We start from the raw sequence: 14674 nt of genomic DNA on the forward strand, positions 1-14674 counted from the left end.
CAGCTCTATCCATTTCGACAAGTTGTGCGATAATGTCCCTTCTCTTACGGTTGCTGGCCGATCTGCCCCGGCTCTCCAGTAAGTCCTTGAGGGAAGAGAGCTTCAGCTGCTCATACAGCGTCTCCATCGTCCTGTGTCCTTGTTGCCGTCCTTTAAGCGATGGAATTATCCCACTGCTGTGCCACCACTGTAACGGTCACCACCGTTTACGACCTTCCATCCACGACAACAGCTCATCTGACACACAGACAGACCAGCAGGCATCCCATTTTCCCAGAATCAAGACGAGACACGCAGCTCTGTGCTTGTTCCAAATGTAATGATACTTTAATGATTTCTCTCAGTCTTTTTATATAGTACAACAGGTCACAGAATTTACAGGAACAATCAAACTGCCCCCCCCCCCCCCAATCACACACTAAGGCTAATTACTAAACATTCCTCAATTACTAACAACAAAAGCCTTCACCCACTCCGTCTCCGCATACCTCTTGACACCTCTGAGCATCAATAGATTGTAGACAGGGTTATCACACATAAGCAGTCTTTAGTATGCATAATTAGAGTTCTGGGAGCAGACCTGGGATTAACACCTGTCCGTTACAACACCTTTACACAAGGACAATGGAATGTCCTCCAAACCCTGATGCAATTAGCATGTCACTAGACTAATCATAGAAATGAGTCATAGAATATTGACTGGTTGGGGTCACAATTAACCAACATCTTGTAGTCTCTCAAGATCCTGCAATATGAACTGTCCGTGATGTCAAATCTCATGTAATCCATGAATTACGATTCACTTGCCACTCCATGCCCAAAGGGCACAGAGTGGACTCAGACCCAAGAGTTATCAGTGACGCTGACATAGGAGTATCCCCCATCCTCAAAAAGTCTTTGGGTGTCACGGGTCATTCCGTTACAGTTGCTTTAACAGACAATTGCGCGGTCGTGCGACGTGGCTCCCAAACAAAATTGGCGTCTTTTTTCCCCCACAAATAGAGCTTTCTTTTGGTGGTATTTGATCACCTCTGCAGTTTTTATTTTTTGTGCTATAAACAAAAATAGAGCGACAATTTTGAAAAAAATGCAATATTTTTTACTTTTTGCCATAATAAATATCCCCCAAAAACATCTATAAATTTTTTTTCCCTCAGTTTAGGCCGATACGTATTCTTCTACCTATTTTTGTTAAAAAAAATCGCAATAAGCGTTTATCGATTGGTTTGCGCAAAATTTAAAGCGTTTACAAAATAGGGGATAGTTTTATTGCATTTTTATTATTTTTTTTTTTTTTTACTACTATTGGCGGCGATCAGCGATTTTTTTCGTGACTGCGAAATTATGGCGGACATTTCGGACAATTTTGACACATTTTTGGGACCATTGTAATTTTCACAGCAAAAAATGCATTTAAATTGCATTGTATATTGTGAAAATGCCAGTTGCAGTTTGGGAGTTAACCACAGGGGCGCTGTAGGAGTTAGGGTTCACCTAGTGTGTGTTTACAACTGTAGGGGGGTGTGGCTGTAGGACTGACGTCATCGATCGAATCTCCCTTATAAAAAGGATCACTCGATTGATACGCCGCCACAGTGAAGCACGGGGAAGCCGTGTTTACATACGGCTCTCCCCGTTCTTCAGCTCCGGGGAGCGATCGCGACGGATCGGCTATAAACGATTGTCCCGGATCGCTCCCCGAGGGAAGCCGCACGCAGCGGGGGTCCCCGATCGGACCCCCCACCCGCTAGAAGGCAGTGACGTATATATACGCCCATCTGCCTGTCCGTGCCATTTTGCGGACGTATATAATCGTGCGGCGGGCGTTAAGGGGTTAAACATGTTTTCATTTTCTAAAGAAAACAATTTATTTTATTTTTTCTGATTTTCCTACTTTCGTTATTATTTTTGCTTTCTTTCATTTTATCAATTTTTTTATTCTTTTCAGTCCATATTGCCTGGTATGCACACTTAGCACCTAATTGTGATATCATTCGGAGCTGGGTGCTGACCTTATTTGGGTCCTATCCTCCATTCTTGTGTCGGGGAGCTGTTGGGCGTCCAACTCTGTGGTTGTAAGCATTTGTTTAGTTTACCTTTCCTCCCTTGGATCATGTCTTAGAGCCCTGAAGAAGCGAAACATCGCAAAACATGTAGGGAATTTGCGTTTTCCATGTTTTTTTTATCTGTTTTTCGATGACCACCACTCATTTTAAATTGACTTATGGTTTATATGTAATAAAAACATTTTGGACTAGATTCAGAGAGCATTTACGCATAAATTCAAATCTGCGCCGGCGTATCTTCTTTCTGTATTCAGAAAGCAAGATACGCCAAAATTAGGCTAAGATCCAACTTTCGTAAGTCTCTTACGCTGTCGTATCTTAGGGTGCATATTTACGCTGGCCGCTAGTTGGCGCTTCTGTCGTTTTCGGCGTAGAATATGCAAATGACCTAGATACGCCGAATTCATAAACGTATGTGTGCCCGGTGGAATTGTTTACGTCGTTTGCGTAAGGCTTTTTCCAGGGTAACGTTACTACTGCTTCTATGAGGCGTACGCAATGTTAAGTATGGACGTCGTTCCCGCGTCGAATTTTGAAAATTGTACGTCGTTTGTGTGAGTCGCTCGCGAATAGGGCTTTGCGTAAATTACGTCCACGTCGAAAGCATTGACGATTTGGGGCGGAATTTCGAGCATGCGCACTGGGATTCTTTCACGAACGGCGCATGCGCCGTTTGTTAAAGACGTCATTTACGTGGGGTCATGTTGTATTTACATAAAACACACTCGCCTCTTCTCAATTTGAATTTGGCGCGCTTACGCCGGCTGATTTACGCTACGCCCCCGCAACTTACGGAGCAAGTGCTTTGTTAATACTGCACTTGCCCGTCTAAGTTGCGGAGGCGTAGCGTAAATAGGATACGCTACGCTCGCACAAAATTACGTCCCCCTACCTGAATCTAACCCTTTGTATTTTTGTATAAAAAAAAAATATTTCTCATCATTACTACCACACCCCATGCACCGCAATTTATCCCTTTCCCCCCTTCTGTTCCAAAATTCTATTTGGGCATCTTTTTTTTTTTTTTATTAGGTAAGCTTGCCCAATTCAAAAGGTCACTGAAAATAAAATTGTGACAAATCGTAAACAATAACTGACCTCAAAAAATGTACAAAAACAAATTGGAAATGTGCCAAAATTTCCTATAATTGGGCCCCATAGGTTATTTAACCATCAGTTAAAAAAAAAAAAGCCAACTTGCTTTAAAATGTAACCGATGGATTCCTAACCGATAGGTCAAAACCGATCGTTAGGCACAACCATCGGTTAAAAACCCACGCATGCTCAGACTAAATTAGGGGATGGGAGCACTCGTTCTTGTAAAACTCGCATTCGTTTTGGAGATGGCACATTCTACATTTTTAAATTAGTGCCTCGTTTATTGCAGCGCATTATTTTCTTTGTTCTATTGCTAGAATAAACACATTGTTTTGCTGATGCTATTTAGACAGAGTTCTCCCATACTGACTTTTCTTTTTTGCTTGTGATCTCATGTTTTTTTTTTTTTAGAAAGCCAGATCTCCAAAATAAGTTTTTGTACTCCACACACACAAAAAAAACAATAGACAGGTATTTAACTTAAATTAAATCACCATTTATTCATGATAAAAAAAAAAGCAACATAAAGGGCAACAATTGCCCAATTAGCCAAATATATGCCGACTTTGGACACCAAAGGCACATTCCACCATGGTCAACAACAAAATCAATAACATCAGGAGTCCCTCTAATTTTGGCCCCAATGTGCTCCCCAAATCCCAGAAATCAAAAGCAGCAGAAGATGTCATACATGACCCCAAGCTGTCTTACTACAACATCCTCAGTTTTATGCCAAATCAGCTTGAAGCCAGGGAATCACTTTCTGGTCTTCCTTGCAGCCTTCCTTCCAGGCTTCCCTGCAGCGTTCCTTCCACGGCCCCTTGCAGGTGGTGAAAATGTGGCAGTAGGAGGAGACTGGGCCGGGTCACTGAATTGTGTGGTCTCAGTCAGCAGGCCCCTTCTTCCCTTCTGTATCACAGCTACTATCCTGTCCTGGGCCAGGCCCCGTTGTTGCTGCTCCATTTGCTGCAGTTCGCTTGCAATATATGAGGCAAAGCTCTCAGCAGGGTTAAGGGGGGCACTCATGATGGAAGCTGCCTCCCTAATGACCTGCAGTGACTCCTCCTCCAGCTGGGTCATGCGCCTGGTTTTTCTGGGGGGGTGCATCTGGAGACGAGGCACCTGTGATAGTGCTGGGCCTGGGCACCTGCTGACTGGCACTCGGCCCAGCCTCCTCCTGGCTGACACATTCTGGAGCCTCATCCTCCTCCTGGCTGTTCTCTTCCTGTGTAGAAAAAATGGACATGGTTTTATTTTTGGCTTCATCAATCACACACATTTTCAAGCTCTTGACTGTTTTTTTGTTTGTTTATTTTTCTGGAAAATTGAACAGACTCTCATTCTGACCCCTGCATTTGGCATCCCTGACACAGTTATTTCTGCCCACGACTTTTGTTTGTGTTTCCAAGCTTTCATTTTGGTTCAAAAATTATCTTGTTAAGCCAACAATAATTTGCGGCCAAGAAATATGTTGTAAACTACTATACCTGACTGAAGATGTGAAAATCTGGCTCCTCAATGTCAGCCAGCTCCTCGGTACACTCTGCAGGGGTGGGGGGAACAGTGGAAGGAACGCTGGAAGGAAGGGTAGAAGGAAGACTGGATAGTGATTCCCAGGCCTCGATCTGATCCTTCAAAAATATGAGGTGTTTATAGTACCACAGCTTGGGCTCACGTACTTCACCTGCTGCTGCTCCTGACCTCTGAGCATCACATATATTTTTTAAACGCTTATTGTAAGCATTCCTGATGTTATTGATTTTGGTGCTGATCATGGTAGAAGTGACCTCTGGTATCCAGGTCCACATATAATTGGCAAATTGGGCAATTGTTGCCCTTCAGACGTTTTGATTGTGATAACTTGGGCTTCTGATGTCCCATAGGCACTCAAGCTCCCTATATTTGTCGATGAAGTGCATCAAGTTGTCTGGGTGGTTTAATTTGTCCATCTTCAATATATTTCTAGAAGAGAAAAACAAAAACATATAAACACTAGGGTCAGCTGTTACATTGACAGAAACTTAGCACAATTGTTTGACCTTTAAAAAAAGTGACTCCTGCTGCCACTAAAATGCTGCCCAGCTCTGCCACATTGTTGTGTAATGATGAATTAACTGCAGACCCTGTGTTTACATTTTAAATAAATAAGTGGCATTAAAATCTGCAAAAGTAATGAAAGCATTCATCAAGGCACCATTCATGTGTAGATATCATGCCCCTCAGCATTGATGAGATGATACACTGCTTAATTTTCCTCTGTCCAACAATCACAATAATTTCCTGATCTGTTACACAGTACAATAAAGATGTTTTGCAGTTCCACATATATATATATATATATATATATATATATATATATATATATATATATATATATATATATATATATATATATATATATATATATATATATATATATATATATATATATATATATATTGGAGATGTCTCCAGCAAAATTGCATGGGGGCCCCAAGATTAAATTGCTCAAGGGTCCAATCAACAAATAAACCCCCCATCCCATGACTCAAGTCTATATAGGCCTCTGCTGGCCCCATTTTCAGTTGTACCTTTGTTTCTGACGATCGTCACTTCCGGTCGTCAAGACTCTGCGTATCCAAAGTAGTCACGTCGTTCTTGTATTCACCGCGCATGCGTGAAACGACGCCCTCTTCGCCCGCCCATGACAGACCTTTTCCTCTATTCCACGCCCCTAATAAGTGTGAAACGACAATATGGCGGTGTCACAGGTGCGTGGTATACCCCGTCCCAACGAGGAAAGCCCCGGAGGCGGGAACGTCAAGATCCAGGCCCAGACGCTACAAAGCGACAAATATGTCACTTGAAGAGATGGTGGAGATACTGCGGAGGAAAGAATATGATGGCGGTCATGGCCCATACCACACCCGGAGGAAGGCCCAAATAATGGACAAAGTGGCGAGGATACTTTGAGAATTATGGGGTCAGGAGGTCCAAGGAGCAGCTCCGTAAAAGGTGGTCTGACTTCAAATTGCGGGAGCCAGAGCAATATAGGAAGATCAAGAAAATTATTGACAAAAGTAGGTATTTTTCATGTTTTTGTTGCAATTATCTTTTTATTTATTTTTTTGCATATTTTTCTCCATGTGCTTGTTTGGCCTGGTTGTACTTTTGAACATTGCTACTTTCAGGTTATAAGTTGGCAAAGTGTAGTATTTTCCATTCGTAGTAAACATCATTCTTCCAAAATCCGATGTTTTCCGCAGATCTTGGAAAAGCACACATGGTCATGCCTATTTGGCGTAAAACAACGTTTATAAACATTGATGATAAGATGATGTGTTTGTTCAACCTTACTAGAATGTGACAGGCAAACCGGATTCATTCACACAGTCATAATAAGCAGTTGTTTACACATCTGGACTCATGAGCACCTGTGTGTCCCCCATAACTAACCTTTTTATTAGGGTCTCCCACAAATGATACTTTGGGGGTGCCTCCATGTGTGTCACTTTGCCAAAAAGCGTCAGTATTCCAGCTTGGGGTAATTCAGAAAAACAAAAGTAATGTTTTTAGGAATGATCCCAAACAGACAATTGTACCGCACTTCAAAGCAATGTTTACTTTTTATGCCCTCCAATATCTGTGTGCTGAGTATACCTTTTGTTTAATTTTATTAGGGGAAAGAAGAGAACACCATTCGGAGGAGACAAGGAGGCACAGGCAGGAAAATCCCCACCAACCTCCGCATGTGGAGCAGGTGGATGTGAAGCAGGTGGATGTGGAAGAAAAAGAGGTGGAAGGAGAGGAACATGGTGGTATCACAGCATCTGCTAGGACACATTTCTCCAGTGCTAGTGCCCAAATCGTGATGCAAGAAATAACGGAATGCAGTTCTGAAATGGACATTATGAGGAATGGGATGAATGTCATTGAGCAAAAATTTAAGAACCTCCTTGACATGATTGGCCGTATAGTAGATTAACCCCCCCCCCCCCAACAATTTTAGATGTTATGTTTTGCACACCAATTTGCATTGGATAATCCACAAGCCAAAGATGTACACAGTGTGCCAACATGTGCTATCTGCCATCACAGGATATCGATAATCTGTGCTTTGTGGGTGCAACCCCTTCCTCGCTACTCAAGTAGGTGAGAGGAAGGGTTTGCACCCCCAAAACACATCCATTGATCACCCATGATGGCAGATAGCACATGTTGACATTTGGCATGGGATCAGGGTAGAAATCCCCATTTTGCCGCTCAAAATGTGTGCATCTTCAAATTTTGGCTTGTTCCGGGGTGACATCACCCCATCACATGTGTTTCTAATAAGGTTGAACTTTGTAAGTTCCATTGTTTGTAGATATTTGCTTGTTTGAAAAAAGCCTGGTTTTCGTACAAAAAAAAAAAGTGTGTTTTTTTTTTACCTGAAAAATTAAACGCACAAGTTGTGCACAGAAAAAAAAAAATATGGGATACCTGAAAATTACAAAAACGCACAAGTTGTGCACAGGATAAGGATAAAACCCCAACCAAAAAAAAAACATTTGTGTGGCTTCTTCTTTCTACTGTATGCTCAATACCAGTTTGGACATTTAAAAAAGTGAGTGATTACTGTGACAATTATGGTTATTTACTAAAACAGAGAAATACATTTGGCACTACAAGTTCACTAGTTGGAGAACCAGGGAGACAGATAAAAGAAACCCAAGCAAGAATGACAAACAACTGTATAATTCCAATGGTCAAATTATTTATTTATTTTTTGGGCCGAATTAGAAAGAAATATGGTCTGGCATAGCAATGGCCCCCCTACCCACGAAGTGCATGACGAGCAGATTGGGGGGCCGAACCAATTCGACCAGTGTCCAGCCCAACAAAGGTATCTGAGGGTAGTCCTGCCTCAGGCCCAATGTTGGTTAGGTATGTCTGTGAGTGCCTGCGTAAAAAATTGTGCAAAATGCAACAGGCAAAAACAATAGTGTTCAGTTTATATTCCGCCATGTGTATGGCTGTCTGGAACAGGCGGAACCGGCTGGCCATTATCCCGAAGGCATTCTCGACTACCCTCCGGGCTCTGGCCAGCCGAAAATTGAAAACCCTCCTCTCCTGGGTTAGGGCTCTCTTGGGAAACGGCCGCATGAGGTGAGGTCCAAGCCCGAAAGCTTCATCCGCGAGAAAAACGAACAGGAGTCCATTCAAATTTTCTTCATCCTGTGGCAGTGCAAGACCACCAGTCTGTAGACACTGGGCAAACTCCGTCTGCGCGAACACTCCCCCATCAGACAGCCGGCCGTTCTTCCCCACGTCCACATACAAAAAATCGTACTGTGCCAACACCACCGCCATCAACACGATACTATTAACTTTATAGTTGAAATAGTATGACCCCGAACGGGATGGCGGCACTATGCGGATGTGTTTCCAGTCTATTGCCCCTCCGCAGTTCGGGAAGTCCCACCGCTGTGCAAATTGGGAAGCTGTGGGGTCAAACAATAAAAAAATAGTACTTTGTCACATAAACATTGCAATCACAATACAAAAGACTTCCTTGTCCAACATCAGTATAACATTTATTATTGGAGTGAGTATTTCATGGCAAAAATAAAAGGCCCACTTATCAGACTCCTCACCCCTCTGATGGGCCATGAAACCTTTTTAGGGGGGGGGGGTTCTAGCTGAGTTTAGGCCCAGAAAAAAAAAACCTGTAGCACTCTGCCTAAATTGAATGAGAAAAAATACATTGGAATACATTTTAAGGGGGGGGGGGGGGGGGCAGACTACAATGGAGCAGACAAAAATCAGGTTGGAAACAGACTAGGCTAGGTGTGTTTGGGCCCAGGATAGCATGCTGGACAGGTTAGTGAAGGGAAAGATGCATGTAGGCCAAAAAAGGACCATTCAAAGCTTGCATGCATGGGGGCAAAGGGGACATTTACAGCATATTACAATCATGGTAATTAGGGAATAATGCAAGAAATAAAAGACATTAGCATTCATTAAAGACATAGATTGTGATGTTAAGGAGGAAGCTAACCTTAATATACTCCTCCTGCATCACTTGTATGATGGCTGAACACGTCTCCAGTATGATCCCAAGCGCCTGGGGGGAGATGCCTGTCGAACTTGAGGTCCTGCAGGCTCCTCCCAGTCGCCAGGTACCGCACTGTGGCAATAAGCCTCTGCTCGGCCGAGATGGCTTGGCACATCAGTGTCCTGCCTCGTTATAAAGGGGGACAGAATTTCCAATAGACGGTGGAAAACGGGGTCCGTCATACGGAGAAAGTTCCTGAAGTGCTCAGGATTATTCTCCTGGATTTCCCTAAGCAGAGGCATATAAGAGAATTGCTCATGCTGGCGCAACCAATTCTTGGCCCATGAACTCCTCCTCGCCCTGTTCACGGCCACAGATCTACCAACAATATGAACTGCAGAAGACAGCCCATATGCAGCACAAACTCGAGCATGATAACGCGCCTCCAACATGGCTTCAAACCGGTCGGCTGGTCAGAACGCACCCCAAAGACAGAAAGATCTGTAAAGAACGCACTTGAAAAAACAGATACGAGCGGACAGGCAGGCTCTGCAAAACGACCTGACTGCAAGCACTGAATGCCAAATACGAACCCACAAGAACAAACTGAACCCGAGAATACGATCTGCAAACCTAGGAGACTGAAAAGCTCTAACCAAACTTTCAATAACACACGGTAACATGGAATAAGCAAAAGCAGCGCCAAGGGTGGCACCAAAGGTTTTGGCCTTTCCCTTTATAGTGCTGTCGTACGTGGTTTACATGTTCGTGTTCTGACACAATCGGTTATTTAACCGATGGTGTGTGGGCGCGACTGACCATCAGTCAGCTTCATCGGTTAACCTATGACAGCTGTCCTTCAGACCGTTCTCATCGGATGGACTGATTGTGTGTACGAGGCTTAAGAGATCATATGCGGCAGCGTGTGTGTAAATTTACCTCCTGAAGGTGGGTAGTCAGCCAGCCTTAATGGATCCAAGCTTGCATATCCCACGGCGTGTAATGGTGAAAACAGAGAAGGCTTATAGTGCACTACTGTATATGAACTGGTTTTATTAAAAAAACAACATTGAACTTATACCGAAGATGTTTAGATTGGGCAGAAAATGTATTCCTTGTGTGCGGCCGCCTGCAGAACGGTCTGCATGTGCTGTCATCACGCTACTATCTCCGAACTGACGCGTTTCCTCTCAGAAGGCATCAACTGGGAATGGAGGCAAGTTCATTTTGAATGAACATTGTTTGAGTTTTTTTATGCTTTGCACAAAATTATAGGCCATTTAATTTTAAATATTCAATCTGTATACCATACTTGGCACTATTGAATAATATAATTTAGGAATGCACATGTTTGCAGCTTTACGTGTACGTATATATATGGATTATTTTACTCTTTTGCACTTAGCATTTTTTTTCTCATCAGTGTATGAGCACTTCATGCTTTGAATTATTTGAACACATGTTTGAATATATCCACGGCACAAGACAATTTTTTGATTGTTACATTTTAGGAACTGCTGTTAGACTATTTGTTGGCAGATTAACAACTACTCTGCAAATAGAGGGGAAAAACTGATGGCACGAAAATTCCTGAAAATTGCTTTGCTCTATGAAAGTTTCTCTTTTACTGAAATGAGTATCAAATTGCCAAAGTGCATTTATTCTGCCTTGTAAAATCAACACTTTTTTTTTCTTTTCAGATAACAGCAGTAAACTGAAAGACAATGTTGAAGAGCGTAGCTCATTAGTAAATTCCAGTGTGAAGACAAGGTGATGTTTTTTCTTTTTACTATTGTATATCTTTGATCAGTCAGGCAATGGATGTGTGTGTGTGTGTTCTGTCATCGTCATTGCCATGCAGCAGCCGTGGGGGGGTGCAGCCAGCTGGGCATGCATGGGAAGTCCTTAGAGGCCGGGATTCTGCTGGGCTGATCAGTCCTCGTGCTGGTGGAAGGACAGCCGCTGTCAGGCTGGTGAGGGGTTGTGGCTGCATGACCCAGAATGTTATTCATCAGCAGCAGTGGGGTTTCTCTATTCATCTGCTGGTTGTGTGAGTGTGTGTGGGGGGGACTAGATATCTTGCAGCCATAGTTGTCAGATGTCTCCTGGTAGGGCTGTTTGGGGTTCAGCACTCAGGGTTGTCAGGGCCTCTGCTCAGGTCGTTATCCCGCTTGTTCAACCACTTGCCGACCGCGCACCGCCGTTCTACGTCGGCAAGTTGCCTCTGCTGGGCGAGAGCACGTAGTATAACGTCCTCTCTCTCAGCCGCCACTAGGGGCGCGCGCGCGCCCCCCGCTCGCCCCCGACTCCCGTGCGTGTGCCCGGCAGGCGCGATCGCCGCCGGGCACACGCGATCGCTCGTTACAGAGCGGGGACCGGGAGCTGTGTGTGTAAACACACAGCTCCCGGTCCTGTCAGCGGGGGAAACGCTGATCTTCTGTTCATACAATGTATGAACAGAGGATCAGTGTTTCCCCTAGTGAGGCCACCCCCCCCCCCCCACAGTAAGAACACACAAGGACATACTTAACCCCTTCCCCGCCCCCTAGTGTTAACCCCATCACTGCCAGTGGCATTTTTATAGTAATCCAATGCATTTTTATAGCACTGATCGCTATAAAAATGCCAATGGTCCCAAAAATGTGTCAAAAGTGTCCGAAGTGTCCGCCATAATGTCGCAATACCGAAAAAAAATCGCTGATCGCCGCCATTACTAGTCAAAAAAATATATTAATAAAAATGACATAAAAATGCCCCCTACTTTATAAACGCTATAACTTTTGCGCAAACCAATCAATAAACGCTTATTGCTATTTTTTTTACGAAAAATAGTTAGAAGAATACATATCGGCCTAAACTGAGGAAAAAAAATGTTTTTTTATATATTTTTGGGGGATATTTATTATAGCAAAAAGTAAAAAATATTATTTTTTTTCAAAATTGTCTCTATTTTTGTTTATAGCGCAAAAAATAAAAAACGCAGAGGTGATCAAATACCACCAAAAGAAAGCTCTATTTGTGGGAAAAAAAGGACGCCAATTTTGTTTGGGAGCCACGTCGCACGACCGCGCAATTGTCTGTTAAAGCGACGCAGTCCCGAATCGCAAAAAGTCTTCTGGTCTTTGGGCAGCAATATGGTCCGGGGGTTAAGTAGTTAATTGTTGCTCTGTCTGATTCTATTTTGTGTCACTTCTCCTGCACAGACTACCAAGCCTCGCTTTATCTGGTCGGGTTTCACTCGATAATCGTGCGCATACCTGTCTGTTTTGTGTTCTTTCATAGTGACAAGATAGCCATCAAGCTCTACACATGCTGTCACTTTTTGTCCATCAATCCACATTGTTAAACGGCTCCCCTCCTTTCATTACTGCAGAGAGGTCCATGCCCCCCCCCTGTGCCTAAAATACCATGAGCCATCAAAGCCTGCTGTTTGCTGAGCAACTAGGCTACACTGGCTTGCAGGAGATTCCTTTCATTATTTTAGGTGTGCAAGTTTCATCAGACTAATCTACAGCACACGGTTATTCATTTCGGTTTTGGTGAGTGCTTAGTATTCATGCAGGAGCTTCCTTCACCCAGGATTGGTTGGGCTTGGACTGTTCCACAGTGAATGGCTGCTTACAGTTCCTAATTTTTTTAGTCTTCCTGACTGGGGAAGCTCTAGCCTGGGCATCCCCTTATATTGAAAAAGATGCTGAATAATTTCCAGACTTGAGGATGCGCTGAATCAAGTTTTTTGATGATCCCAACCGCTGCACTACTGTTGAAGTAAAGTTGCATAGTTTACGGCAGGGTAAACCCTTCGTTGCTGAGTATACAGCTGAATTCAGACGTTGGATGGCAGATACCACTTGGATCCCAGCAGCGCAAAAAAGTCAGTTTTGGTCTATCCTTGGTTCTCCACTCACAATCCCTTTATCAACTGGGGAACACAGACCATAGATTTCACATCCTCCCACTGCAAGGAACATTGTATGGAATCTTACCAAACAAGTTCTTTGCTGGTCAAGGAATTGCAAGTTGGTGTGGTAACTACCCAGTCATATGACAACTTGCCTCCACAATACCATGTGTTCCCGGATGTCTGTGATAAGAAAAATGCAGTTCAATTACCTCCTCACCACCCTTACGATTGCCCAATTGATCTGCTCCCAGGGGCCAAATTACCTTTCGGCCGCCTTTTTAATCTGTCAGAACCTGAATTAAAAGTGCTCAGGGAGTGGCTTGATGAAAATTTAGAAAAGGGCTTTAGTAGACACTCAACAACATCTCCTGCAGGAGTAGCCCTATTCTTTGTTGAAAAGAGAGACTCCATCTTGCGTCCATGCATTGATTACAGGCACATGAATAAGTTCACTATTAAAAACCGTTATCCACTCCCCTTTATCTCAGAAATGTTGGAAAGACTTTGTTCTGCCAAAGTTTACAAAACTTGACCTACAGGGGGGGGGGCATATAACCTGGTCCGTATTCCTCCAGGAGATGAATGGAAATTCGCCTTTAGAACCAGATATGGGCATTTTGAGTCCTTGGTCATGCCTTTTGGTCTCTGCAATGCCCCTGTGACCTTTCAGCACTTCATAAACAATGTTTTTGGAGATCTGTTGGACCAATTTGTCATTGCTTATCTGGATGACATCCTTATCTTTTCCGATAACCTGGAAGAGCACCGCAAGCATGTTTGCACTGTCTTTGAAAGATTAAGGCAGAATCAAATTTACATCAAACTGCAGAAATGTGAGTTTGAACAAGCCCGGATCCAGTTATTGGGTATATTTCTCCAGATGAGTGAGCATGGATCCCGAGAAGATTAAAGCAGTGGTAGATTGGCCTGCCCCCGGAAACATTAGGGAAATCCAACGATTTGTTGAGTTTGCCAACTTTTACAGGAAATTCATAAGGAACTTCTCTAAGGTGATAGCTCCAATTACCCAGCTAACAAAGAAAGGGGTGCCCTTTGTGTGGATATCTGAGGCACAGGCTGCTTTTTAGAAAGTTTAAACATGTTTTACTTCTGCACCAGTATTGGTACATTCCAATCCTGAATTACCTTTTATAGTGGAAGTGGATGCTTCGGACTCTGCTGTGGGAGCTATCCTCTCTCAACGACACAGTGAAAAGATGCAGCTTCATCCTTGTGCTTACTTCTCTCGTTTTAAAGGGTCACTAAAGGAATTTTTTGTTAGCTAAATAGCTTCCTTTACCTTACTGCAGTCCTGGTTTCATGTCCTCATTGTTCGTTGTTGCTCTGCTGTTGCTGTAATTCTTCTCTGTTCTGGACACTTCCTGGTTGTCTGTTTCCCGATGACCACAATACTGGGAGATTCTAGTTTCATGTTCCAAACCATCACTGCTCTATGGCTCTGTATAGCACAGAGGCAGGATAACATGCAAAAACGAAACTAGATGCAAAAACGAAACTAAAAAACTACAGGTACATTATATGATTGATTTTTATCTATTTGTAATTGTTTTTAAAAGGAATCGGTTAACT

General features: G+C 43.3%; 1 protein-coding gene across 7 annotated transcripts in view; it reads left to right on the forward strand.

Moving 5' to 3' along the window:
* Positions 1–14674, forward strand: part of CENPT (centromere protein T) — an 803389-nt gene that overhangs the window by 361368 nt on the left and 427347 nt on the right. For all 7 annotated transcript variants that reach the window (XM_040328753.1, XM_040328757.1, XM_040328752.1 and 4 more), the window contains one exon: positions 10881–10950. In XM_040328753.1, the coding sequence (XP_040184687.1) occupies positions 10881–10950 (70 nt within the window). The remainder of the gene's footprint in view (positions 1–10880; positions 10951–14674) is intronic.

Source organism: Rana temporaria, chromosome 11 (assembly GCF_905171775.1).
Source record: "Rana temporaria chromosome 11, aRanTem1.1, whole genome shotgun sequence".
Lineage (NCBI taxonomy): Eukaryota > Metazoa > Chordata > Amphibia > Anura > Ranidae > Rana > Rana temporaria.